Source organism: Pseudorasbora parva, chromosome 2, assembly GCF_024679245.1.
Source record: "Pseudorasbora parva isolate DD20220531a chromosome 2, ASM2467924v1, whole genome shotgun sequence".
Taxonomy (NCBI): Eukaryota; Metazoa; Chordata; class Actinopteri; order Cypriniformes; family Gobionidae; genus Pseudorasbora; species Pseudorasbora parva.
In genome coordinates this window covers 20066900-20094137 of record NC_090173.1, presented here as the reverse complement: position 1 = coordinate 20094137, position 27238 = coordinate 20066900, and the positions used below count along the sequence as shown (strand labels likewise).

The 27238-nt window shown below is 40.4% G+C and overlaps 2 protein-coding genes across 7 annotated transcripts in view; both read left to right on the top strand.

Annotated features, from left to right (window-relative positions):
• Positions 1 to 22274, top strand: part of pik3r6b (phosphoinositide-3-kinase, regulatory subunit 6b) — a 33587-nt gene extending 11313 nt beyond the window's left edge. For 4 of the 6 annotated variants that reach the window (XM_067428828.1, XM_067428825.1, XM_067428827.1 and 1 more), the window contains 19 exons: positions 5085 to 5162; positions 5449 to 5553; positions 8595 to 8686; positions 10038 to 10106; positions 10329 to 10461; positions 11602 to 11671; positions 12439 to 12622; positions 13796 to 13937; positions 16306 to 16392; positions 16474 to 16861; positions 16959 to 17052; positions 17153 to 17266; positions 17799 to 17912; positions 18062 to 18176; positions 18273 to 18343; positions 18933 to 19023; positions 21132 to 21187; positions 21279 to 21382; positions 21491 to 22274. In XM_067428828.1, coding sequence (XP_067284929.1) covers positions 5150 to 5162; positions 5449 to 5553; positions 8595 to 8686; positions 10038 to 10106; positions 10329 to 10461; positions 11602 to 11671; positions 12439 to 12622; positions 13796 to 13937; positions 16306 to 16392; positions 16474 to 16861; positions 16959 to 17052; positions 17153 to 17266; positions 17799 to 17912; positions 18062 to 18176; positions 18273 to 18343; positions 18933 to 19023; positions 21132 to 21187; positions 21279 to 21382; positions 21491 to 21644 — 2196 coding nt within the window. In that variant the 5' untranslated portion in view covers positions 5085 to 5149 and the 3' untranslated portion in view covers positions 21645 to 22274. Of the gene's footprint in view, positions 1 to 5084; positions 5163 to 5448; positions 5554 to 8594; positions 8687 to 10037; positions 10107 to 10328; positions 10462 to 11601; positions 11672 to 12438; positions 12623 to 13795; positions 13938 to 16305; positions 16393 to 16473; positions 16862 to 16958; positions 17053 to 17152; positions 17267 to 17798; positions 17913 to 18061; positions 18177 to 18272; positions 18344 to 18932; positions 19024 to 21131; positions 21188 to 21278; positions 21383 to 21490 lie in introns of those variants that run through there. The other 2 variants (XM_067428829.1, XM_067428830.1) reach the window with 2 other exon arrangements.
• A 1146-nt stretch (positions 22275 to 23420) lies between these two features.
• mfsd6l (major facilitator superfamily domain containing 6-like) lies at positions 23421 to 26307 on the top strand. The gene is made up of 2 exons (XM_067428824.1): positions 23421 to 23591; positions 24526 to 26307. The coding sequence occupies exon 2, from the start codon at positions 24549 to 24551 to the stop codon at positions 26181 to 26183; it is 1635 nt and encodes a 544-aa protein (XP_067284925.1). The 5' UTR covers positions 23421 to 23591; positions 24526 to 24548; the 3' UTR covers positions 26184 to 26307.
• Positions 26308 to 27238: the final 931 nt, after the last annotated feature.

Here is a 27238-nt window from a genome sequence, read left to right as displayed (position 1 = left end):
GGCGGGACAGACCAGGGGGGACGGGAGGGACACACCAGGGCGGGACGAGAGGGACAGACCAGGGCGGGACGGGAGGGACAGACCAGGGGGGGCGCGGGAGGGACAGACCAGGGGGGGGCGCGGGAGGGACAGACCAGGGGGGGCGCGGGAGGGACAGACCAGGGGGGGCGCGGGAGGGACAGACCAGGGGGGCACGGGAGGGACAGACCAGGGGGGCACGGGAGGGACAGACCAGGGGGGCACGGGAGGGACAGACCAGGGGGGCACGGGAGGGACAGACCAGGAAGGAACAGACAAGGGAGGGGTAAACAAGGGAGGGACAAGGAAAACAAAAAGTTCAGGAGGCCATGGTGGCCCACAAAGTTCGAATGGCCAGGGCGGCCCGCCGAGTTCGGGAGGCCCACCGAGTTCAAGCGGCCGGGGCGGCCCGGAGAGTTCAGGCAGCCAGGGCGGCGCGGGTAGAGCAGGGCGGGGAGGCGCGGGCAGAGCAGGGCGGGGAGGCGCGGGCAGAGCAGAACTCCTGGGTGGTGCGGCCAGTGCAGGGAGCGCCAGGGAGGTGCGGCGAGAGCAGGACGCCTCAGCGGCGCACGGAGAGCAGGACGCCTCAGCGGCGCACGGAGAGCAGGACGCCTCAGCGGCGCACGGAGAGCAGGACGCCTCAGCGGCGCACGGAGAGCAGGACGCCTCAGCGGCGCACGGAGAGCAGGACGCCTCAGCGGCGCACGGAGAGCAGGACGCCTCAGCGGCGCACGGAGAGCAGGACGCCTCAGCGGCGCACGGAGAGCAGGACGCCTCAGCGGCGCACGGAGAGCAGGACGCCTCAGCGGCGCACGGAGAGCAGGACGCCTCAGCGGCGCACGGAGAGCAGGACGCCTCAGCGGCGCACGGAGAGCAGGACGCCTCAGCGGCGCACGGAGAGCAGGACGCCTCAGCGGCGCACGGAGAGCAGGACGCCTCAGCGGCGCACGGAGAGCAGGACGCCTCAGCGGCGCACGGAGAGCAGGACGCCTCAGCGGCGCACGGAGAGCAGGACGCCTCAGCGGCGCACGGAGAGCAGGACGCCTCAGCGGCGCACGGAGAGCAGGACGCCTCAGCGGCGCACGGAGAGCAGGACGCCTCAGCGGCGCACGGAGAGCAGGACGCCTCAGCGGCGCACGGAGAGCAGGACGCCTCAGCGGCGCACGGAGAGCAGGACGCCTCAGCGGCGCACGGAGAGCAGGACGCCTCAGCGGCGCAGGGAGAGCAGGACGCCTCAGCGGCGCACGGAGAGCAGGACGCCTCAGCGGCGCACGGAGAGCTGGACGCCTCAGCGGCGCACGGAGAGCAGGACGCCTCAGCGGCGCACGGAGAGCAGGACGCCTCAGCGGCGCACGGAGAGCAGGACGCCTCAGCGGCGCACGGAGAGCAGGACGCCTCAGCGGCGCACGGAGAGCAGGACGCCTCAGCGGCGCACGGAGAGCAGGACGCCTCAGCGGCGCACGGAGAGCAGGACGCCTCAGCGGCGCACGGAGAGCAGGACGCCTCAGGGGCGCAAGGAGAGCAGGACGCCTCAGCGGCGAACGGAGAGCAGGACGCCTCAGCGGCGCACGGAGAGCAGGACGCCTCAGGGGCGCACGGAGAGCAGGACGCCTCAGCGGCGCACGGAGAGCAGGACGCCTCAGCGGCGCACGGAGAGCAGGACGCCTCAGCGGCGCACGGAGAGCAGGACTGCTCAGGGGCGCAGGGAGAGCTGGGCGCCTCAGGGGCGCAGGGAGAGCAGGGCGCCTCAGGGGCACAGGGAGAGCAGGGCGCCTCAGCGGCGCAGGCAGGGCGTTGGGGAAACTTCTCCAGTCCAGCAGTATCCACCGGCACTGGGACCACCGGAATACGATCTGCTGGCATTGGGACCACCGGAACATGATCTGCCGGAACTGGGACCACCGGAACACGATCCACCGGCACAGGGACCACCGGAACACGATCCACCGGAACTGAGACCACCGGCACACGATCCACCGGAACTGGGACCACCGGAACTGCCTCCGGGGCTTCGGATAAAGCCCTGTGCTCCTTCCACGCATGCAGGACTGCCACCACAAAGCATCCCATCACAGCCCTCCAGGCCGTTTCCGGACTCGGGACCACCGGAACGGAGTCCACCGGCACAGGGACCACCGGAACACGATCCACCGGCACAGGGACCACCGGAACACGATCCACCGGCACAGGGACCACCGGAACACGATCCACCGGCACAGGGACCACCGGAACACGATCCACCGGCACAGGGACCACCGGAACACGATCCACCGGCACAGGGACCACCGGAACACGATCCACCGGCACAGGGACCACCGGAACACGATCCACCGGCACAGGGACCACCGGAGCACGATCCACCGGCACAGGGACCACCGGAGCACGATCCACCGGCACAGGGACCACCGGAACATGATCCACCGGCACAGGGACCACCGGCGCACGATCCACCGGAACTGGGACCACCGGAGTGGTGGATGACACCCTGTGCTTTTCCCAAGCATGCAGGACTGCCACCACAAACCCTCCCATTACGGCCCTCCAGGCCATGTCTGGACTCGGGATTCCCGGACTCGGGACCCCCGGAACTGGCACCGAGGGAGAACTTCTCTGCTGAGTCCTCATAGTATGGTTGGATCCTTCTGTCACGTTACACACAAAGGAAAAGGTGCGAGGACTCAAGTGCAGGAAGAAGTGATAATTTATTTACAAAAATAAACATAAACAGAAAACAAAACCCACAAGGGGGCAAAATACATAATCAAAAACCATGAACTGAAGACATACCACACAGGGAACCGGGAGACGATGACGAGACATATACACAAGGATCCAACCCAGACTGACAAACACAAGGAGCTTATAAAGGGAAGAAATCAAGAGGGAACAGGTGGGAGAAATCAACACTAATCAGATAACAAGGGGGAGGGATCAGACAATGACAGGAGCACATGCAAGACATGACAAAACCCACATGTGCACACAAGACAGGACAGGCATGTGACAACAACTGCTTGAATCTGCTGATACGAGTCTTAAACGCAGTTTTTTCGCCTTTAAATAAAAAATTCTGTGCGCCAAATTCTCACTTTTGCGCCATATGTAAAATGTGGAGCAAAAGTGGTTTGTGCATCTGTGAGGCAGGGGCAGGCCCTCATCAGAGAGCAGAGAATTTCCACCAATCAGAAGAGCTTGTTTGTACGAAGCCCTTAACGGGACGTGGTGGTGGAAAAATATTCAAGACGGGTTTTTTTTTACAAATCTTTTGCGTTCCCTCACAAAGATAATGTCCCACTGGCCATTTCAAACAGCTTAGTATGTTAACAATGGCGTGGTTATTCTATATGTGTTAGGATTGCATTATTACAGATATGTGTAGGCTATATGTCTAACACCAGTGTTTCTCAAACTTTTTCAGCCCAAGGACCACTTTATCTTCCAATTTTTTTCTGAGGACCACCTATAGAATCCCACTCTAACACTCTAATCAACAAAATAGGATTAGGATTACTAAATAGGATTACTAAATTTAAGTTTAATATGCAACTGTTTCAAGTCAAAAACTAATTATTCAAACACAAATGCAATGATATGATCAGAAATTATTATATACATTTTTATTTAATTTGAAAAAGTAAATGTGAAATGAGTTGCAGCTTAATATGAACAACAAACTGCACATGTGGGAAAAAAATGCAATTAAACATACTGTAACAGCCTAGGTCCCACTTAATGCCATTCCAAAGAGCCATTAGTTTTAAATTAATGAGGTGGGTGTAGGAAGTCTGTGGTTGTAACTATGGTAACAATAAAATGCTGAAAAGAATGTTCCCCTTAATGTCCAATATCACTGAAATTACTGGAATTTTACATATGAAACAAAAACTAGTACATTACAAAACTAATAGATCTGTGGATTTTAGATTTTGAGATTTCCGTCTAAAACGTAACGTGAATATCAATGAGACGTGTTGTGCTGCTTTATAAACACATCTGTTTATCTGCGCATTTACTGAATGAGCTCTGAGCACTGTATGTCCGACTGATTGCACCCTATCTTATCTCTTATTTTTTTATTCTTATTATTGTCTTTACAACTGTTTTTAACTATGCTTGTTTTAAATTTGTATTCGTCCATATGGTACTCTTTTTTTCTCATGCATTTGTTACCGCTGTTTTAAATAATTTCTATGTAAAGCACTTTGAATTGCCATTGGGTATGAAATGTGCTATACAAATAAACTTTGCCTTGCCTTGCCTTGCCTTGCCTTGCCTTGCCTATAAGAGTGGGCTTTATAAACACTTGCCTAGTTTAGGTCATCTTTTTCCGGACCACTAGGGTTCGATGGCAGACCACCAGTGGTCCGCGGACCACACTTTAAGAATTACTGGTCTAACAGAACATACCTTAGCACGCTGTCACAGGCTGGAGAATCCTTTATTTGTGGTGTTGTACCACGTTTCGTGATCCCTGATCAGACTCGTAAATGTATGGGCCAGGGCTGCCGACGGACTTATATAGTGAAATAGCATTCCTTCCTCCGGTAATATGCATCGATCGGCAGGCCAAGTAATAAAAAATAACATTCCAATCAATCACGGTTGGATGAAAGATAAATCATTGTTTGTTTGATAAAGCCATTTTGCGAGCCCTGTAAGAGAATCATTCTGGCTGCCGTTTTCCCACACTCTCCCACACGTATAAATGTAAAAACCAAGCACATGTCATTAGTTGACCTCAGATAACAGTATAAAAAAATTAAAAAGCCAATTCATGACACCTTTAAATAGTTTTCTTAGTCTGTTCATTTGTTTGTACAGTTGCTCCACCTAACATTTGGGGGTTTAAGAAAACAAAACATAAAATAAATAAAAATATGTATTATTTAAATGAACTAAAAATTAATTGAAACTAAATAGGTTTTATAGAATAAAGTGATATCATGAATTTATCAAATCATTTTAAAAGAAGGATAATGCACAAAAATATGCATGTCTTATTATTGACCCATATTTAGTGTGTATATTGTGTGTGCTTTATTTTTTTCTATATTTTGTGCTTGCAGACATGAAGAACCTTTCCAACTAAATCCTCAATGTCATGGATATTATCTGAGCTGTGAACCCCACCATGGAAGAAACATGTACTAAAAACACTTTCACAACACTTGCTTGCAATTTCCTGCATAATGATTTTTTTTAAATTAGTTTACCATAGTATAATATGTATTTAGTAGTATGTATGCAATGGGAGTATACTATAGTACCATATATTACTGTAGTACATTACTATACAGTATTGTTTGAATGTGTATATTTACACTTCTTACAAGTCAAAATCTGCTAACTGAAGACTGAAGTTTTTAAGCATAATATTATTATTATAATATATATTATATATTTCATGCGGACATGTGACCTGTTTTGCAGTCGGTGGCGTGTCCTCAGTCGTGGAGTCCAGTCTCTACCACAATGTCCATTCGATCCTCAGAGAACTGGACTGTGAACCTCAAGCTGGATCAGCCTGCAATAAAGGTATACCTACTTTGTTCTAACAGTCTAAACTAAAAGGTAATACAAATTTCTACATGTTAATTCTCTTAAATGTGTCATATAGCCTTGAGATATCACGTGTTTAACCCTGAATAACCCAAAATATACAGTTCCTTGTCCTTGTCCTTGTCCTTACTTCAAAACAATATAATAATTCCAAAAATAACCAAAACTGTTTTAACATTCCAAATATTGCTGAGAATGTTGTGATATATACAATTCACAATAAAATATAACCAGGACAGACACATAGAATTATGGGAAAGGGTCAAAGGTAATTGCCTATGATGGCTTTTTTCAGTGGACATTTTCGAAGTCTACATTTTATGTGATGAAAATCAGTCGACGTAGACTAGCAAATAAGCCTGGACCAAAATCGAGCTGATACTCACACGCGGGTTTTCTTGCACACAGCTATGGCGTATGCTCCTACATAAACAGCTTATGTTTATCAGTTCTTTTGGTTTTGGGTCGTTACATTTCTCACAGATTTCTGCTTGTTCTAAATCAGATACAGATAAAGTAGCACAATAAAGATTACATTTATATGAGTGCATTAGAGAGAGAGAGAGAGAGAGGAGAGAGAGAGAGAGAGAGAGAGAGAGAGAGAGAGAGAGAGAGAGAGAGAGAGAGAGAGAGAGAGCGAGAGAGAGAGAGAGAGAGAGAGAGAGAGAGAGAGAGAGAGAGAGAGAGAGAGAGAGAGAGAGAGAGAGCTATGCGTGGGAAGTGATTCTACCTGACAGTGTCTACTAATAGTGAAGCTGTGGGTTTTACTACTAGCAGCAGAGGTGGACACAGTTCACAACTTCATTACTTGAGTAAAAGTAACAGTACTACAGGTCAAATATTGTTCTATTACAAGTGAAAGTTATAAAAACTGATTTTTACTTAAGTAAAAGTACAGAAGTATTTGTTTTGAAAAGTACTTGAGTATCAAAAGTACATTTCCTTCTTTGCGTCAACAAAAATAAAAAAGGAATAAAAGGATTAAAACATTTTTATTATTGTTGTATAAATACATATTATGCCATCATGGTTTAAGCCAGTCAGTGATACTCCATCTGACATGATAGCATACGACTAACTTAAACTACTTTAAATACTTGTATATAAAAGTTGCAAAGCGCAGTCACCTTAAGGCCAAATGCACGGATGCTATACACTGATACACATCTGATATTCTCCCAACTGTTTATTTGCACTTAAGACATAATCAACTTTTTTTATGTGAATACTCGCCAAAATTAGTATTTTGACATCCGTCTTCTTCCATTTTGTTATAAACTATAAATCATTGTTCAAAAATTGCTGGGAAATCTTTGAACTTCCCATGACTCTACAAGAGTGATTCCTGAAAGGCTTTCTGCAAAAACACAAACAGAAGAAAAAATCCTCCACTGACTTCCAAAGCTTCTACAGAAATGACTTTTGACTTTGAGGACCTTGATAGAAATGTATATTTCAGAACTTTTCGGTTTCTAAGCAATTTTATTTATAAATCACAGTTTTCTGCACTGTGATGTGCGTATGATGTGCGTGTAATGTGTGTATGATGTGCGTGTAATGTGCGTGTGATGTGCGCAACCTTTGACACCTCTCGTGGCTTGAGTTTGTTGCCCAGCCCTATCCACGGGAGGCGTCAAAGCTTGCGCGTGATGCATCAGGGGTTACTCTTTCACCGTAAGTCGACTTGCTACCGATGACCACCAGAAGCTGGTTATTTTAGTCTATAAAGTTTTAAATATGGATATTTTTCTTACACAAACGCGCGACTTGAGAAGCACCACTTCGCTTCAGAAGGCCTTTTTTAACCCACTGAGCCGTGTGGAGCAGTAATATGATGGATAGATCCAACAATTCACTGCCGTTATAAAACTCGGAAGAGCCAGGACATTTTTAATATAACTTAGATTTTATTCGTCTGAAAGAAGAATGTGGCTTGTGGGTGAGTAAATCTCGGGCTAATTTTCATTTCTGGGTGAACTATCCCTTTAAAGCATCATGGCAGAGCATTAAAGGGTTAGTTCACCCAAAAATGAAATTGATGTCATTAACTCCTCACCATAATGTCGTTCCACACCCGTAAGACCTCCGTTCATCTTCAGAACACAGGTTAAGATATTTTATATTTTAGTCCGAGAGCGTATCCAAGTGTATGCACACTATACTGTCCATGTCCAGAAAGGGAATAAAAACATCATCAAAGTAGTCCATATGGGACATCAGTTAGTTCATTAGAATCTCTTGAAGAATCGAAAATACATTTTGGTCCAAAAATCACAAAAACTACGACTTTATTCAGCATTGTCTTCTCTTCTGGGTTTGTTTTTAATACTCAAATAAAGATTCAAACGGTTATGAATCAGTGTATTGATTCATGATTCTGATCGCGTGTCAAACTGCTGAAATCACGTGACACTGGCGATCCGAATCATGAATCAATACGCTGATTCATAACCGTGTGAATCTTTATTTGAGGATTAAAAACCAAACTGGAAGAGAAGACAATGCTGAATAAAGTCGTAGTTTTTGTTATTTTTGGACCAAAATGTATTTTCGATGCTTCAAGAGATTCTAATGAACTAACTGATGTCCCATATGGACTACTTTGATGATGTTTTTATTCCCTTTCTGGACATGGACAGTATAGTGTGCATACACTTAGATACGCTCTCGGACTAAAATATAAAATATCTTAAATTGTGTTCTGAAGATGAACGGAGGTCTTACGGGTGTGGAACGACATTAGGGTGAGGAGTTAATGACATCAATTTCTTTTTTTTAGGTGAACTAACCCTTTAAAGTTGACTAATCTGTACAACCCCTAGTGGACATCATCATTCTTCAGAGGGTTACTTGAACAGTTCACCCAAAAATGCTCAATTTTTGAAGATTTTTCTTGCAGCTCAATATTTTAATTTGTGCTAATCATGTCTGAAAAGGTAAAAAAGGATCAGATAATGTATGATTTAAGTTTACATTTTGTGTTGTTACGCAATGTGACCTTATTTGTTTTTGTTTAGGCATGTTGAGATGGACTCTGCATAACAGGGTGGACAGAAATCCCTCCATCAGCGTCCCTCTGGTGAGGGTCCTGATAAAAGAGCTTGAAAAGGTTTGTGCCTCAGTCTCTCTGTAAAGTTTCAGATGGCAAAGGTCAACTGTTGTAGTTACAAAGCTGGATCATTCTGTGTCAACTCAACCAGAGGTCCCTGCATGGCTAAAAAAAATTTTTTTATTGTTTTTGTAGAAAGACGGACATAAATAGTGATGAAAGGCAAAATATTAAATTTTAAATTATTATATATCATTTTTATAATTATTACTGAGTAATTAACTATTTTGTAGACGCCTGAGATTTGGAGCCAAATTAGAGGGGTGTAAAAATGACTGTAAAAAGATGGCAGCATCATTATTTTATTTGTACACAGAGATTGGTAGGTCTGTATATTTGTATATTTGTATTTATATAATGAGTCAAATTCATTCAACAATCTGAACATTGAGGTGCTTTGGGATCCCCAAATCTATGGGACTGAACTATAGGACCTTGAAAATGAAGCTTTCAAATGGAAAGTTTATTAAGAATACTATATTATTACTATATTATATATATTACTATATTATTAAGAATACTATATTAAATATTTTAATAGTATATTAAGATATCTTGAATAGAGTAACAGGCATGACACCTTTGGAAAAAATAATGGTCTATGCAATTGAGGTGATAGAAAAACATAAAATATATTTCTAGTTTCAACTTTATTTATTCTTCGGATATTCCTTTTCAAAGGAAAAAAGCATCAGCTGTATGAAAAGTGAACAACATTTGATTTTTGAATACTTAAAATGAGCACTATTTACGCACAGAGCCACATAAGATCTCAATATCTCTGGGATTGAACCAACGGAAAATAAAATGAGGATACCTAGAGGAAAGTTTGTTAAGGACCAGAATATAAATGGATATTATTAAGATATCTTTAATAGTTCCCAAGTTGATGGCATGCAAGTGCTTTTTTCCCATTTTTGAGCAGTCACCGTTTGCATATAATGAAACTACAAATGCTAAATTCAACAGATTTAACTAAAGATCTACCAATCTCTGTGAAACAAATAAAATAATGATTCTGACATCTTTCTCAAGTCATTTTTACACCCCTGTAAGTTGGCTTCAAATCTCAGGTGAAAATTGGCATTTCGACCCGCTACAAAAAGTGGATTACTCAGTCAATATACATCTGTGACATTTGATATTTTGGCTTTCATTGCTATTTATGTTTGTCTTTGTAGCCTACAGAAAGAAAAAAATATGAGCCTGGGAAGTTTCCGAAATTTGGTTGATTTGACACGCAGGTCCGGAACCGAGGTCCGGAACATGCAAAGATTTCACAATCAAAGCGAGAGTTGCAGTCGTGAATGACGAGCTGATTATTTCTCCCCTTTTTTATGATTTATTGCAGGCGGGGAGAATTGATTCCAAGATTCGCATCATCCCTTTACTTCACACGCTTTCCTACGCAGTCCTACAGGTCAGATTTCTAGCTTCATTTTCACGGCAGCGTCTGTGAACGATTTGTTTGTTATGTTATTGTTTCCAGTCAGCGGTGTGGAATACATCTGCGGGCAGGTTCCTGGCAGATTTGTTATTGTAGGAACAGTTCCTTGTTTCTTAACTGGAAATCAACACGATTGGTTTGTTTTTCAGCCATGTGTGATGCACGTTGCTCATCAGGTTCTCTGCTTTATTTCAGTCTGTATTTATTCCAGAAGACCTCTATCGAAGGATGTACATTTGCCTGAAAAATTTAGTTACATTACCTGTGCCTTACTGTGCAATTGCACTCAACTATGCAAGACAGATGAAAATGGAACAAACTGCACCAGGTAATAAATACAGTTACAATAAAGCAATAATGTTAATCTTAAGGGTGCGCAATATATATTCCATATCAGTATCGGCTGATATAATGTCATGTTATCGTTATTGGGCCGGTAAGCAAATTTGGCTGATAAATTAAATAATGGATTATTTTCTTCACCTGAGACACATAAAGCTACACTGTGTAACTTTTTTAGTTTATTCTTAGCCAAAAACACTTAGTTCTTTCAAAAATAAGTATTTTCATAAGTTTATAATATGCCATTGAAAATACATACGGGTGAGGGGTTCGAATGCCGGTCGCCATGTTGGCCCTCCATCTTGAAAGTGCATTAGCCAAAGAGGGACATACCTGTAAATTCAAGCTTCGCTTTTCGCATTTTAACACTCGATGGCAGTCATGAACGAGGTCGAACTGGAAGCCATGTTCATCTTGGACTAAATCGGCCACCGTAGGAGTTAAAACGAAATCAGAATTGAGAGGAACTGAAACTAATATTCACTGGATGCACCTTTACACCGCTAGATGGGGGAAAATATCACACAGTGTAGCTTTAAGATGCATGCTGTTCGCCATGATGGTTTTAAATCGCTTGAAATGTGATTGAAATCACTTTGAAAAAGGAAAAAAATGCAGTTAAGTGACAGCACAAGTCTGTCATAGAACACATAAAATTATAATGTGAAAAATATAATTGTTTGCTTGGGACATGGCTTTTAATGGTGAGACTTTTTTTGTAATGAGGCTCTCAAAAATTATTTGGATATCGATTTATCGGCCAATATATCGGTTATTGGCTTTGAAATATAAAGAATTGATATTGGACAAGATGTTGTCCATGTTTCGGACTAATTGTTAGTTTTGGAGCATTTTTCAGTTTCATTTCTGGTACCGTTTTAGTAACCTACACTCATTAAACCCCATTTGGTTTGCATGAGTATTGTGGTACACTTGTAACTTGTGCAAGAAGATGGCAGGTTCGGATACAATTCATCTCTAAATCATATTTACAGCGTTCAAATGATGTACCAAAGATAACATGGACTCTTTCTGTTATTAGCTACTTCATATTTTTCGTATTTCTTTCTGTGTTAGTCCCATTCTGTAGTAGTTTTCAAGCTATACTGTATTCAATCTGTTCCAGGAATACTGTATCAGAGGAGAGTCATTGCTGAACACAGCCTACGCAATGATCTTCATTCGCTTCATGAGAAGTAAGTATAACGTCCGGGGTCAGTAAGATTTTCTCTTTAAATTATATAATACCTTTATTCAGCAAGGATGCATTAAATTGATCAAAAGTGAGAGGGAAGATATTGTTTTCCACCTTTTATTTCAAATAAATGCTGTTCATTTAACTTTGAATGTAACCCTGATGAATAGCTGCAGATTTAAATCTGCCTACATTGGTCAGTAAGTCTAACCATAGTGACTCATTTGCGATTTTATCAGAATGTTTTCAGTAACATTCTCAGAAATGTCACCTCATTTTTAGTATGATTTCCTTTTTTTAGAACCGCCATAGGGTACACTCTTAGAAGAAAAGGTTCTATATAGAACCTTAAAAGTTTCTATCAACGCTACGTATTTGGAACCCCTAAAAGTTTCTATATAGAACCATTTTTAAAGTGCCAAAAGGGTTCTTTCTTGTCATTATATAACCTTTTTAGCATAAAAGGTTCTTTTGGAGTTCAACTCCAAATAACTTTTTATGCTGAAAGGTTAAAAAAAATAGCATTTAGAGTCAACTCTAAAGAAGCTTTTATGCTAAAAAGGTTCTATAATGACAAGAAAGAACCCTTTTGGCACTTAAAAGGGGTTATATATAGAACCTTTTAGGGGTTCCAAATACGTAGCGCCGATAGAATCTTTTCTTCTAAGAGAGTACAGTGCCTTTTATATAGAGAGAATAAATAAATAGAGAATTTGAAGTGCATGTTCATGATTGTTTTTATTTGAACTTGTGTGTTTCTTTCATCAGGGTGTTTGTGTTCGTAGATCCCGCTGTGTTTCCTCTGTCTCTGCTGAATGCACTCAAGGCTGACGTGGAGTCTGCGGACCCTGGTGGAGACCCATCGATCTACAAACGCAGGGTTTTACTGCACACCATGATGGCTGGACTAGGAGAGCAGTGCCACACTGACCCGCTCGCGCATGCTCTAGAGGTTTGTGCACGATTAAAAACATCACTATGTTCACAACACATGCCATGGGATTTCAAATTATTACATTTATATATACTGTACTGTTGCAGTCTGTAAGCATGGTTGCATTTATTTCATCAGAAATATACCCGTAAAACAATTTTCTGCACAATTACTTCAGTTTCACACGATCTCTCAGAAATCATTCTGATATGAGGATCGGTTCTCAAGTACAATTTATAATTATCAAAGTTGAAAACAGGTGTAAAAAACCATGATACTTTTTTTTCAGGATTCTTTGATGAATATAATGTTCAAAATAACAACATATATTTTAAATAGGTTTGTTTGTAACAATATTAAACTGTCACTTTTGATCAATGAAATGCTTGAATATGATAAGTTTCGTTAAAAACACTTTCGTCTAGTCTAAACTTTTGAACTGCGGCATATAAAAATATTAAATTATATGTTTGGAGAAACTATAGAAAAAATACCTTAAGCACCATCTCAAACGGGATGGGTGTTTTTTGGTAAATATAATCAGATTTAATCCTTTTAATCGTCTAAGTTGAACATAAAGTCTTTGCTGGGGGGGAGGGGGGTCAACACTCTAAAGCAGGGGTTATTAATCTATTAAATTATTATTATATTTAATTGAATTAGATTAAAATGAATTAATAAAGTGTTTGAAAATATAAATAAATACAAATTTGTTTGAAGTTTGGCATTTAACAGTATATATTGTTGATAATATTAAATATATAATAATGTAACTTTTTAAAACTTAAAACAAAAAAAAGATTTATATTAAAACATTTTATAAAAAATAGATACATTTTACGATGGGGGTCCCTCACAGGAGAATGCTCATATTTGGGGGCCCATGGCATCTAAAGCAATGGCACACTCCTGCTCTAAAGAAAATCTTAGGGTCAGATTTACTAACAGTTGTTAAAAAACTATTCAGGATTTACTAAAGACACAGTGAAAATAAGTATTTTTTTCCTTACTGCATTTGTATTTGTAGGATAAAATGCTAAATTTATGGAAGGAGAGTATTTAAATACTTCACTCAAGATGATTTACTAAGGTTTGCACTTGTCAATTTACTGGTGTGTGTGCCTTTATTTACCCCCCACGCTAATTTGCCATGTTCAGTAAATCTGGCCCTAAGTATTTAGTTCATTTCAGCATTTAGGTGAAGATCTGGAGCTGCACTTCCAGCATGTTGTCACCATCCTAGAGCAGCGAACAGAAGATGGAGCTTCTGACGATAACCAGTACAAAACAAGATTACAAAAGATCTACCAAGACATCCTGACTGCTGCAAAAGGTAATAATTTCCTCACTAGAATCCAATAAGATATTATTTATAGACACAATAGAGACTATTACCAAACATGCTCAAACATATAGGTCTGGTTTCACAGACATAGCTTAGATTAAGACAGGATTAGGCCTTAGTTCAATTACTGATGTACATATTAAGACAAAACAATGACACTGACATACACTATATTGCCAAAAGTATTGGGACACCCATCCAAATCATTGAATTCATGTGTTCCAATTAGGGGTGCACCAATTGATCGGCTATTGAACGCTATTGGCCGATAATCACATTGGGAAGATTAATCGCCGTCTCTATAAAAGCCAAATTCATAAACCGATCTCATGCTGACGACGATGCATGCTTGCGGTAAAAGATATGGCATGACATGAGTCTCAGGTTGCTTTCACACCTACCTTGTTTGGTCCAGATTTTCGGACTTTTCAGTTTGGAATGAACCAAAATTACAGGTGTGAAGAGTGAGAGGGAGTCTCGGCCCGGACCAAACAGAACAAAGGTTCGGTTCGTTTCTTGTGTGAAAGCAATTTCTGTATAGTTCGGACTTTCAGGCCATTTACAGGAGGTTCTGGTGTAGGATTAGTGAAAAAACACAGATTAAACTCACAGCACATGCAGTGATGGAGCACGCAGCATTTTATCCAGAACCGCTTGTGTAGTCAGCTCGCGTGAACAGCTTGCTCTGCTTGACTATATATATATATATATATATAGAGAGAGAGAGAGAGAGAGAGAGAGAGAGAGAGAGAGAGAGAGAGAGAGAGAGAGAGAGAGAGAGAGAGAGAGAGAGAGAGAGAGTAGTCTGTATGCTGAGTTTCGGTTTATTTATGAGACCGCTCCAGTTCATGTGCAACGCAAATGATCGCTCCGTCACGGGATGTCTGCTATATTATTTATTAAAGCTTATTTATTAAATTCAGGCAAATGATGAAACATTTATTAAAATTAAGATACAATTTATACAAAGCTTTCTACAAAACAAAACTTAATGAAGTGGTCAAAATAATTTCTGACTCGATGTCTTTGACATATATTGCACATCTGTGCACGTGTCATAATCAATATAGCCTAGATGAAATTTAAAAATAACATTATAATATTTAAACATAACTATAAAACAAAATACATTGTTTGGCTAAAAAGCCTATCTTCTAGGAGCTCCTCCTTTCCTGTCGGTGCTGATCAAATGTTTGCACAACGAGGACGTTCATTTGGTTCATTTTGCCTCGAGTATAGTTGATGCTGCAGAGAGTAATCCCATAATATTAACAGTATTGGCAACTATATGCGTCTGTTCATTCATTCTTGTCAAAGTTACCCGCTGAATTGACAACACACTGACGCTAACACACCAATCAATGTTAAGATGCAGCCCACATAGATGATGACGACAGGACCCCAGTGCGTCATGTAAAGTTCTTTGGTGCGCTGACATAACTGCAATGTGAAAGCAAACCAAAACGAACCAAATGTCCAAACACGAACTTAGGTCCGGACTTTGGTGCGGACTTTCAGGTGTGAAAACGCCCTTAGTCTCTTTCTGGCACGGGTAAAAAAAATTGTAATGCTGAAAGTAATGTGCAATTCATTTTGAGTAACTTACAATGTAATTTGAAAACGTTCTGTGAGACGTATTTCATGCTCCCAACTTTGTGGGAACAGTTTGGGGATGGCCCCTTCCTGTTACTGACTGCGCTCCAGTGCACAAAGTGTCGGTCCATAAAGACATGGATGAGTGAGTTTAGTGTGAAGGAACTTGACTGGCCTGCACAGAGTCCTGACCTCAACCCGATAGATCACCTTTGGGATGAATTAGAGCGGAGACTGAGAGCCAGGCCTTCTCGTCCAACATCAGTGTCTGACCTCACTAATGCGCTTCTAGAAGAATTTACATTTACATTTACATTTAATCATTTAGCAGACGCTTTTATCCAAAGCGACTTACAAAAAAGGGGAGAGTAATAGAAGCAACGGAACAGACAAGGCCAAAAACCTGTAAGAGCTGTAAGAAATCTCAATTAATTAGCACAATACACAACGAATGGTCAAAAGAATGGTCAAAAATTCCCATAAACACACTCCTAAACCTTGTGGAAAGCCTTCCCAGAAGAGCTGAAGCTGTTATAGCTGCAAAGGGTGGGCCAACTTCATATTAAACTCTACAGATTAAGAATGGGATGTCATTAAAGTTCATGTGCATGTACAGACAGGCGTCACAAAACTTTTGTCAATATAGTGTCAGTACGAGTCGCTTTCAGTTAAAACAGCTCAAACATGCATTTTAGTCTGGTCTGTGACACCGGGGGTAGTCTTTTAATTCCTTCTAGTCTTTTCACACCTTTGGTCTTTTCAGATCCATCTTGTCCAGCCTCACAAGTGGAAACTCAGCTGCCCTGTCCTGAGGTCAGCTTCCATGTCTGGACCAAAGAGGATGAGATATGTGAGCTCAACTGCTGTTATTTCAACAAATGCCTGTTCTCCTAAAACAAATTTCTCATATTAAGTGTCTTCTTTTCAACAGGGAATGAGCTTGTTAACTTTGTACTGATGGTTCCTGCAGACCGAAACTCTGCTTATCTGGACGAGGATGACCTTAAACGTAACTCGGTCATGTCCACCATGTCCACGGACAGTGGCATTGAGGGAGACCTGCCCATCAGTGAGTTCTCCTCTATAATGTTGGAGTCTCAGGGCGGTCCAGAGGAACAGAGCAGCTCTCAGTCCTTCTACAGGAGGCCGTGTGTGCGATGTCCCAGAGCTGGGAACAGAATGACGCTCATGATGGAGGCCATTAAGGGAAACGGAGGAGGCGTCTTCACTAAAGACGAAAGGAATCTCACGGCTCGTATTGTTGTCATGGGTGACGACAGGACGCTAGGACGGCTAGCCAAGACTCTTCACACAATACGGTAAGATGACCGCATGGCTTCTTTATCACGCTTCGTTTGCGGGTAAAAAAGTAAACGTCTAGTTTAATGGTTCCGTCTTTGCTGTGTTTGGGCTCAGGAAAAGGGAGGCACGACATCTGCTGCTGACAAAGAGAGTCAATCTGGAGATGTATTACATTCCAGTGACTGACCAGTCTCCGCCTTCCAATCAGGTAAAAGATTTTGTGTTTTGGAGATGCTTCGGTTTTCCGTTAAAAATACACTTGCAATGACATCTCAACAATGTTTCACTGCAATGCATGTCTTTTCCAGGAGGGTCTTTCTGAAGACATGCTAACACTGGCAGGGTACTTGGGAAGCATGGATCTGTGGTATGACTGTAACATCTCCGGTTTGGGGGCCATGATTCTAAAACTGGCCCAAATGGTAATTATTACATTCTGAAAAGGCAGGAATTGAATCGTTTCAAATTCAGAATTGCGTTTCCAATTCAGGGATAAATATATGGAGAAATAAATGTAATTCCACTGGTAAATTTTTATATAACTTCACTAATAAATACATTTGAAACAGTCATTTCGAAAGATATGTTTACATATTGACTGTTTGAAGAAAAATGAAAGCAAAGGTGTATCTAATTAACACACAAGGTAAAACAGGAAAAACTTTGAACACGAAACATAAGGGAGCAAATCGTAAGCACACTGACTAGCTAAACATGTCTTGGTGTTATCGAAAAGTATGGACACTGTCAAAACTTCAACAAATATTTTACTGTGATCATTACAGATGTACACTAAATGATGAATCAGATAAGACTTTGCTGACCCTGAGAGTTGATTACTATATTAATCTACTGATTATGTAACACACTTTTTTTATCTATAAATATGACATATTCAAGAGCAGTTTGATTCAGGGAGTTTTTTAACCTTCCTCTTAATTGGTGTCACTGTAGCAGAATGTCAGCCAGAGCGACTCTTCAGACCCCAACACCTTCCTGCTAGATATCATCTCATACTACACGCGTGTCAGCCAGCATCCGGTGCACCTTCCCATCTACTCTGTCAAGGTTAGATTCAATCATGCGTTGATGTAAACGAATGAATGAATACTTGTGGGAAAATGACATTGCCCTTGTTCTTACCAGACGTTTGTCACAATTGTAGAAATTGTGGGTTGTTTTCTCTACAAAAGCTGAATATCTGTTCACACATGTAGATCTGCTTCTCTGGCCTCAGCACCCACACGGTGGAGGAAGTGTTTGTGGCTCAGCTCGCGATGGACTTCCCTGAGGTCAAACCCTACAGAGCCACGTTAAAAGACACAATTAAAGGTGCTCATACGTTTGCTTTTACTACATATTAAATCTAATGTAGGTGCTGTTTCATCTGCTTGTACTAAATGTTTGTCATTCAATTTTACCTTGAAGGTTCAGTGCGTTACAAAAAATACAACCAACACGAATTTCATGGTGCAATTGTGTCAATAAATTATAGAAAGGTGAGTTTCCTCTCAAACTATTCACTATTAATAAGGTGAGGCTAACTAGCTAATATTATTTTGGGCAAATAAATAAAACGATGTAACGATTGAATGCTATGTTTTAGCATTATAAACACTACCTATCAAAAGTTTGAGGTCAATACTTTTAGTAAGGATGGATTAAATTAATCAAAAGTGAGAGTTTTTAATTTTCTATTCCTCGGAGAATCCTGAAAAAAAATTATAACAATTTCCACAAAAATATTAAGCAGCACATTGATAATCAGAAATGTTTCTTGAGCATTAAATTATAAATTGTATAAATTAAATCAACATATAAATTATGTTGAAATTATTTCTTGTGACAATGAAGAATGGAGTAATAATGCTGAAAATTCAGCTTTACCATCACAGAAATAAATTACATTAAAAATAGAACAGGATTATTTGAAATTGTAATTTTCTCATGATATTACGGAATTTACTGTATTTTTTTAATTAATAAATATAGCACCGGTTAGCATAAGAGACTCCTTCAGAAACATTAAATCATCCTACTGACTCCAAATTTTTGTCATAAAAGTTTTGTTGTTAACCTTTCTCTTAGGCCTCAATAAGTGACCGAGAAGTTGAGAGGGTAATGTCTATGACGACAAGTGGCATGTTGATCCGGGTCTCACCTTCCTGCAGAATCAGAAGTACGTCACATGTTTTGGTAGCATTGCTTCTTTGCCAGGATCAATTGATTTATGGTCAAATGAGTAATAAAAACACTGACACGTCATTTTTTATGACATCTCAAATCCCTCAGTTCTCGCCATCTCTTAAAAGCAACCTCAATGTTGATTCTTGTTTTATTCCAAGCTCTGAGGTGTTCTCATTTTGCCAGCAGCCTCTCCTCTGTTCAGGGGTTATTTTAAAGCGGGTGATTCCCGGAGGTTTGAGTTGTAGCTGCTCAATATCAACCTTTCCCACTCGTTGTGACAACTAACCTTTCAACTGGCACACTCGTCCAAAGTAGACGGAGCAACTTTCTCTATTTACGGATATGACGAGGCACGCACGAGCGAGTGACGTATGCACATTTCTCGCAAAAACAACCCAGCTAGATCTGAAACATGTAAACTTATTATAGGCTAGTGACGGGAGAAACTGGGTGATTCATAACTTTGAATAAATTGAACCAATTGCTTCACAAAATTATTTTATAATGTTGCAAACGCTCCACACTCTGTCTACTCATTCTTTTTATTATACATATGTGGCATTAAATGTCGACAAAATGATAAAACTGATCCGAGATAAGGTAACAATCATATAGTCACTGGTTATATGGGTTCACAGAGATCATCGCTACATAGCGGCAAACCTTTGAATTTACAAACTTACTAATATACTGCTTACTGAAACCACGTGACTTTGGCATACACACTCTGGAATCCCTGGTTCAAAACAAACGATTGCAAAGGTTTTGAAGCTTCACAAAGCGCTTTTCATAAGTGCCCATCATTAATGTATAATCATCTTGAAAACCCAATATGTATGTTTTTATTTTTAAAAAAACCTTGAACAGTGTTATATATGTTGCCTTGTATACTTACAAATGTTCCCAAATATTTTCAATAATGTTTAAATCCAGATAAATAAGCAGTTTTAACCAGGAAGGTGTCCTTGCGTTGCCTATCAAATACATCATAACCGCTTTAAATGCTCTGCGTCCGAAAACCTAGGCAGCTGACTCGCTGCCTCATCAGACAATGACTTTGCAGGCAGCGTTTGTGCACGAAGGCACCTCACAGAACTAATTTCGGACAGACTTTTAAGGCAGTGTAACCGTTTAATGATCTACAGCTAAATAGAGAGAGCTTTGGTGAGAACTAAACACATATTTAATTACTACAGTAGTGATTTCTTGCTAGAAATGATATCAGAAATGTAATATGTTGGTAAAAAACGTACGTTTACACACAAACTGACCCCCAAACGCAACTTCGGGACGCCATCTTTTTCCCCAGCCCAACTGTCACTGAATGGAAAGCACAGGATTGTTGGATATCATAGGCAGCGAAGGATACATGAATGATGCCTTCAAAAATCGATCAGATGAAGGTCTCTCAGGCGACAGGAAGTAGAGCAAACATTAGATTCGGACGTGGCTCGATGCCTTCCTGCCCTCAAATGTGTCCTCTGAAGTCTGAAGGCAGCATTTTCCAGGTTTCAGACGCAGCCATGGTTTCTGCTTGCGTTTGTGGAAACCATGGAAACACCAAGACACTTTAATAAATTATGTTTTTAATTAGACCGGTAAGCAACTGTTTAGAGACATTTATAGACAGAAAACTAATCATTGTACTGTAATACAGCCTTTTCTCCGTCATACAGTACGTTTTAAAATTGATAGCGTGCCATTTAGCATTTAGCATCACAAGTCATCAAGCATTTATTAATATGATATTCTAATATCAATCTACTGTAGTGTGCTACAAGTGTCGCTTGGCAGCCGTGGAGCGAACACACAGAGTGATTTTATAACACACTCAAATGTGTCTAATATGGTAAAACAACGCTGTTTCCACACTTGCGCATGAGCAAAAGAAGCGGAAGCGGCGGCTTAGTTTTAGTTTATGATAACAACACTTGGTCTTGGCTGACAGTACCAAAGTAATTTTTTTTATTTTATTAAATTAACGACTTATCAAAGGTAATTTCACAAACAATGAGGTACAGATACATTTTTTTTAGATGAGGAAAATAAATAATTGTTAGTTTCCTTCCTTGTTTGTAATGTGGCGCTTTGATTCTACAGGTCTACATAGTGTCAGCATAAGTTTCCAAGATATGAATCCCACAAGGCCCAGCACGGTAAGTGAAGGCTTGGACAGCGCTTAATAGTGATTTCTCTGTTAAATTCTAGATGTTATATTTAATAATCTTGAACTAATTATCTCTCTAGCCGTCACTCAGAGCCGTTAGTGCCAGTATCAGGGTTCTGGAGGAGCGGACATTCACAGTGTGTTTGGATAAAGACCCACGTAAAACATTCAAGAATGTCCAGAGGTGAACAGTCAGATTATGCCTTTCTATACATTGTTGACTTTAATGTCCAACATTACAATTATTAGGTCAAATATGTTCTAGAGTACATGTGTGATCTCTTGCCCACAGCATTGAAGTTTCTCCATGCTTGGACCCGGGATACTCCCATCAGCCGAGTACCAAGGCCAAGTACAGTTTTGGAGAAGGAGGCGAATCACTGAGCAAATATCTGAATAAGACCCTCACGCTACCAATCAACACCTTCTGTGGCAATGAGCAGTGACATGACGACTCAAATTCATGATAGGAGCTCTTGAGCCACGAGACAAACAGAAACCTTATACCTCCCTGAGGCTTTTTAGTGTTTGTATGTGTCCATTTCCTCTTTTTGCCTCGTCTCTTCTCTGTTGTCTAAAATACATATAACCTCAAGAGCCATGACTTCCTGCTGAACTTTTAACAGACATGCTGTTTGTGAACTGTGTGAAATCCTGCACATTTTAATGTCACGTTTACACTACTTTTATTGGCCTACTTTCATGCATGACAATAGTGTGTTCGTATGTTACTTGGATGTGTAATTTAACACTTCGGAAGACTTTTATTTGACACTTGCCAATAATTAATGTAATATGGGAAGGAAAAAAACGCTTGAATGCTGTTGTTGTAGGCATTTTGGATCAGAATAGCGTGCTACCCTAGTTCTTCTGCAGTATGGAAACCTTTTAGATTTGCCAAAATGTGCTGTATAATATGTGGGATATTGTATTTCACAATGTAATGTTCTCAATGTTATTTACCGTAAGACAAATGAACCTGAGCTAATATCAACTGTTATTTTTATTTCATGTTTTTTAAAGAACTATAAAACATGAACCATACAGATTTCCACAGCCTTCACAGTTGATTCCATTAACAGAGCAAGTTTGTAACAGAAATCATTATACAAATGTTGTTGTTTTTTTGTTTGTTTTTTACATTTGGAATTATAAAGATTGGGGTACAAAGATTGTCACTATAATACAGATAATTTCTTTCACATGCAATGTTATCTTTAAATGACGGTGCAACCACACAAAAAAACAAGGTACCAGGTAACTTGGTTACATAACTAATTGGTTAGAATGAACTGCACTTCTTCAGTATTTATTAAACTTTGTTAATGTTTTTTTAATTTACTAATGCATTATTAAATTATTTTTTTTACATGTTAACATTAGTTAATGCACTGTGCAATAACATGAAAAAACAATGAACAGTTGTATTCATTTTTACTAACCAATATTAACAAAGATTAACAAATAGGCTGCCTTCTCAGAATGTTATTTATTTATTTATTTATTTTTACAGTGGAGGTATACAGTTTTTTCATTGGTGAACAAAACTGTACCTTTAAAGGTACACACATTTGTCCTTAGGGTACATTAATACCATTGTTATTTTACTTGGAAGTAGTACAAAAGTACAGCCACTTGTACCTTAAAGGGATAATTCACCCAAAAATAAAAATTCGATCATCATTTACTCACCCTCAAGTTGTTCCAAACATGTATGAGTTTCTTTGTTCTGCTGAACACAAAAGAAGATATTTTGAAGAATGTTTGTAACCAAGTAAACAGAGCAACCATTCACTACCATAGTAGGGGTAAAAAATACTTTGGTACTCAATGGTTTCTCTATCTGCTTTATACACACATTCTTTAAAATATCTTCTGTGTTCAGCAGAACAAAGCAACTCATACAGGTTTGGAACAACTTGAGGGTGAGTAAATTATGACAGAATTTTCATTTTTAGGTGAACGATCCCTTTAAAGGGTAGCCTACCATTCTGTACTTTTTTACAGTAATACTGCACTGTAACAAATGTATTGCTCATGGTTAGTTCCTGTTAGTAGATTCATTCGCTTATGATAACAAATGAAACCTTATAGTAAAGTGTTAGTTTAAAGCGGGTAAAAAGTGTAAAATCCGACCGTGCTAGGATTCCATTTCTTCATTTCAAACAGTAGGTTCATCCACTCATCCACCAACAGATGGCGCTGCAAACTCAAAATAGAGAATTTGCTCAGCACGCTGAAGATCAGACGTCGGCCATTGGTTGTTTGTCAAAGAGAAGGAACAGTTGTTACACCTCAGCTGGATACGGTATGAACGTGAAAAGTCACAGAAAACTTTAATCGACAATATTTTGTCAAGCAAACCATGATTTTACGGATACGACAGATCTCAGGTAAATAGTAGCTAAACGCACAGTCAACATCGTGACGTGTTAGAACAGGTGCACGATACCTAACAACCTGTTACTGAGTGTGTCGTGTACTTTTGGGAAGCCTATTGAAAAGTCTGAAAAGTTTTTCTTTTTAATCAAAACAAGCGATTTAAACTGAAGTTTTACAGACTTTAAGAAAACATCTGCTTAAACTCTAAATAGGACTATTGTACGTCTTTAGGTTTCATTTTCTTAAATTGCGATAACTTCACATACTCTTCCGTATTTGAAATATATAGCATTAACTTTATTTTATTTTGCTCTAATTTGATGTTTTAAATGTCCTGTCTACAGAAATAATGGTGACGGGATGGATGTGTAACATATGGCTAAAATGCACTTTATTGGACCAAAGAAAGCAGTCTTGTTCCATATGGAGGTTTTTTTTATTATCCCAATATTGTTATTTTAAGTGTTGCAATGCACAATGACGATATCATATGGAATTCTATAACACGCCTTGAAGTTCCGTTTAAACATAAAGCCTACATAGTTGTCTTTTGTGGCAATTCATGTTACCCATTATTGAGAAAATATAAAATTAAGTATAATAATTTAACTAACAAAAAAATAGCTTGACATTACTATAAAACTTTTATAGCACCATGTTTCTGGACATTTTTTTAATATTTTAATGTTTATATTTAATATTATATAAATTCAAATGTATAAATGTTAAATGTATTAATGGTAAATATCATTAAATTAAAAAAAATTCAGTTATATAATATCTGTGTAGTTCTGTAGCAAAAATGTACCAATGTTTTACCATAATAACATCCTGTGTTATTTTCTGAAATACCTACAAAATTCAGTGATGCATGAATGTGGCATTTATTCAGATAGCCTGTAAAGTTGCCAATATATTTGTTTTGTTTGCCTTCTAACCACACAGAACACTAACTGAAGTCGTCAAACATGAAGAAGGGAGCAATGCAGAAGAGCAGGCAGTGGAATGTGAAGGGAGCCTTGCGGCTGGCGTCCGTTTTTCACTTCCTACATTCCTGTGGCTCCAGTTGCCTCCTCCCCTTTCTGACCCTCTACTTCCGGCACCTGGGTCTCAACGCTTCCATGATAGGAATCATCATGGCGTCCAAGCACCTGCTCGCCCTGTTGTGGAGGCCGTTCTCCAGTGTCCTGGCCAGGAAGTACGACAAGCGGCGGACGGTCATAGTGGGCTCATTAGTCAGCTCGGCAATGGTGGTTTTGCCTCTTCTGCTCTTCCCGTCCATAGGAATCAAAGTTGAAAGTGGACGGTGTAACGCCAGTCAACCCGATGCTGATCCTACCGCGCTCCTAGCCACACTAGAGCAGATGACGATTCCATCGCCACCAAATGCTACTGTTTACTCAGTAAACCAAACTTCTGTAAGTACAGAACAACCTGTGGAAAATAGCACATTTGGACGTTCAAACCGGTCAGCAAGAGGATTGAGATCTTTGAAAAAGCAAGAGGATCTTCATGCTGAGTTTCTGGGGAGCCTGAAGGTTATGGATGCCCAACATCAGATGTTCTTTCTGGTTCTCTTAGTGATGGTTTTGTGGGAGTTCATGGCCGCCCCGTTGGAATGGACAGCAGATGATGGACTGTATGAATACTTGGATTTCGTAGACGCCACCGACCGCTATAGTGGCGTGAAGGTCTGGAAGCAGCTTGGGGCCGCTTTTGGCAACTGTGCAGTTAGTGTTCTTGTAACCAGCCTGTTTTGTCTTACAGGAACTTCGGTGGAGTTTTATTCCTACACTATACTCATGATCCTAACCGTACCTACTGCCGCCCTTCTACCAATCTACCTCCGAAAGCGTGAGCGCCTCACTAGTGGCGGCTTTAAGTCACTCCAGTTGGTGTATGGGAACTCACAGGCGATACTTTGCGCCATCACAGTCGTTTTGATGGGCATGGTGAGCTCAGCCGTGTCGGATTTCCTCTTCTGGCAAATGCAGGACTGCGGTGCAACGGAAATCCACATGGGAATCTCTTTAGCCCTGGTGCACCTAAGCCAGACTGGCTTTGTGCCACTTTCTGGGCATCTCTCCCGGTTTCTTAAGTACCACGGTTGGTTACTAGTATTCGCCGTTGTCATTCTAGCCCTGCAATGCCTGTATTATTCCTTCTTGTGGAGCCCGTGGGCCGTAATACCCGCTCAACTGCTGGCGGGCTTCAGCACTGGTGCCCTCTGGTGGTCCGTAACATTGCAAAGCGAAGACATCGCCACGCCTGGCACCGAAAAGACCATCTTAAGGCTGTTTGAGGGACTTTCTCTGGAGCTGGGAGCTGTATTTGGCAGTCTGACGGCTGGGTTCGTGGTGCAAAAGTTTGGGGTCATGACACTTTTCCAAGGTGCGGCGGTCATTTTGGCTGTGTGGAGTAGTGCTCTTGCCATACTCAAGTGGAAGATTCCTCGACAGCGGCGAATAAACTACTCACGGCTGCTGGCCGCCGACACCGAGGTGAGTGAGACCGAGTCGGACCAGGAGAAAGATTGGCTGGAAACGGCAATGGAAGATGACACAGGAAAAATAAGTGGACAATGGAAAAGTCTGAATCAATAGATGTAAAGAGTGACTTGTTAACATCAACTGAGAGCAAAATGACACTCAAAATGTTCAATAAAGTGTCAACAAAAAAAAAATCTTACTCAGTATTTTTTGTTTTGTTTTCACATTACAAATATTAAAATGTTCAGAAATTAAGATACATTACTTCATACTGTATGTGAAAGAAGAGTTTTAGTACTTTATTAGATATTAAAGGAATGGTTTACCCAAAAATATAAATTGTCATCACTTACATGCCCTCAAGTTGTTCCAAACTTGTATGAATTTCTTTCTTCTGTTGAACACTTCTTCTGAGTTTAGCTAAGGAAAGAAATTCATTAAAGTTTGGAACAACTTAGGAATTTATATTTTGAAGAATATTGGGAATTAAGCAATTGATGGATCCCATTGACTTCCATTGAAGGGGAAAATACTAAGCTAATGGGGTCCATCAACTGTCTGATAACACACATTCTTCAAAATATCTTTCGTGTTCAACAGAACAAAAAAAAAAAAAAACTCGTACAGGTTTGGAACAACTTGAGGTCGAGTAAAGGATGACCGAATTTTCATTTTTGGGTGAACAATCCCTTTAACACTTGTTTTCTATAAAACTTTTCTAAAAAACAAATTTGAGTTTGTTTTTGCATAAAAAAAGGTAAAAGATTTTTTTTCTCACCACACATTGACATCCCATTACATTTTCAGAAAACAGTAATATCGTAAGTCATTCTCAAGGAAGTGTATCTTGATTTAAGAATGTCTTGATATTTGTAATGCACTAATACAAAAAATACCCAGTAAGAGATTATTTTTGCATTGCAACACTTTGAGAGTGCATGAGGGCATGTTTTCATTCATCTTCATCATAAAGTCCATCAGGGGTGAAGTTTATTACTCTTTCGAGTCAGCTAGATCTCTATGTTGGATCGTTTAAGGCTTTGAGAGAGGCATTCGAGCTCCAGTACCAGTATAATACTTGAATATCTTAAAATGTGCATCATCTTTCTTTTGTGTAGGTTTCTTATTTTATAGACCAGCTCTTTTGTAACCTCATCTGTGACAGCAGA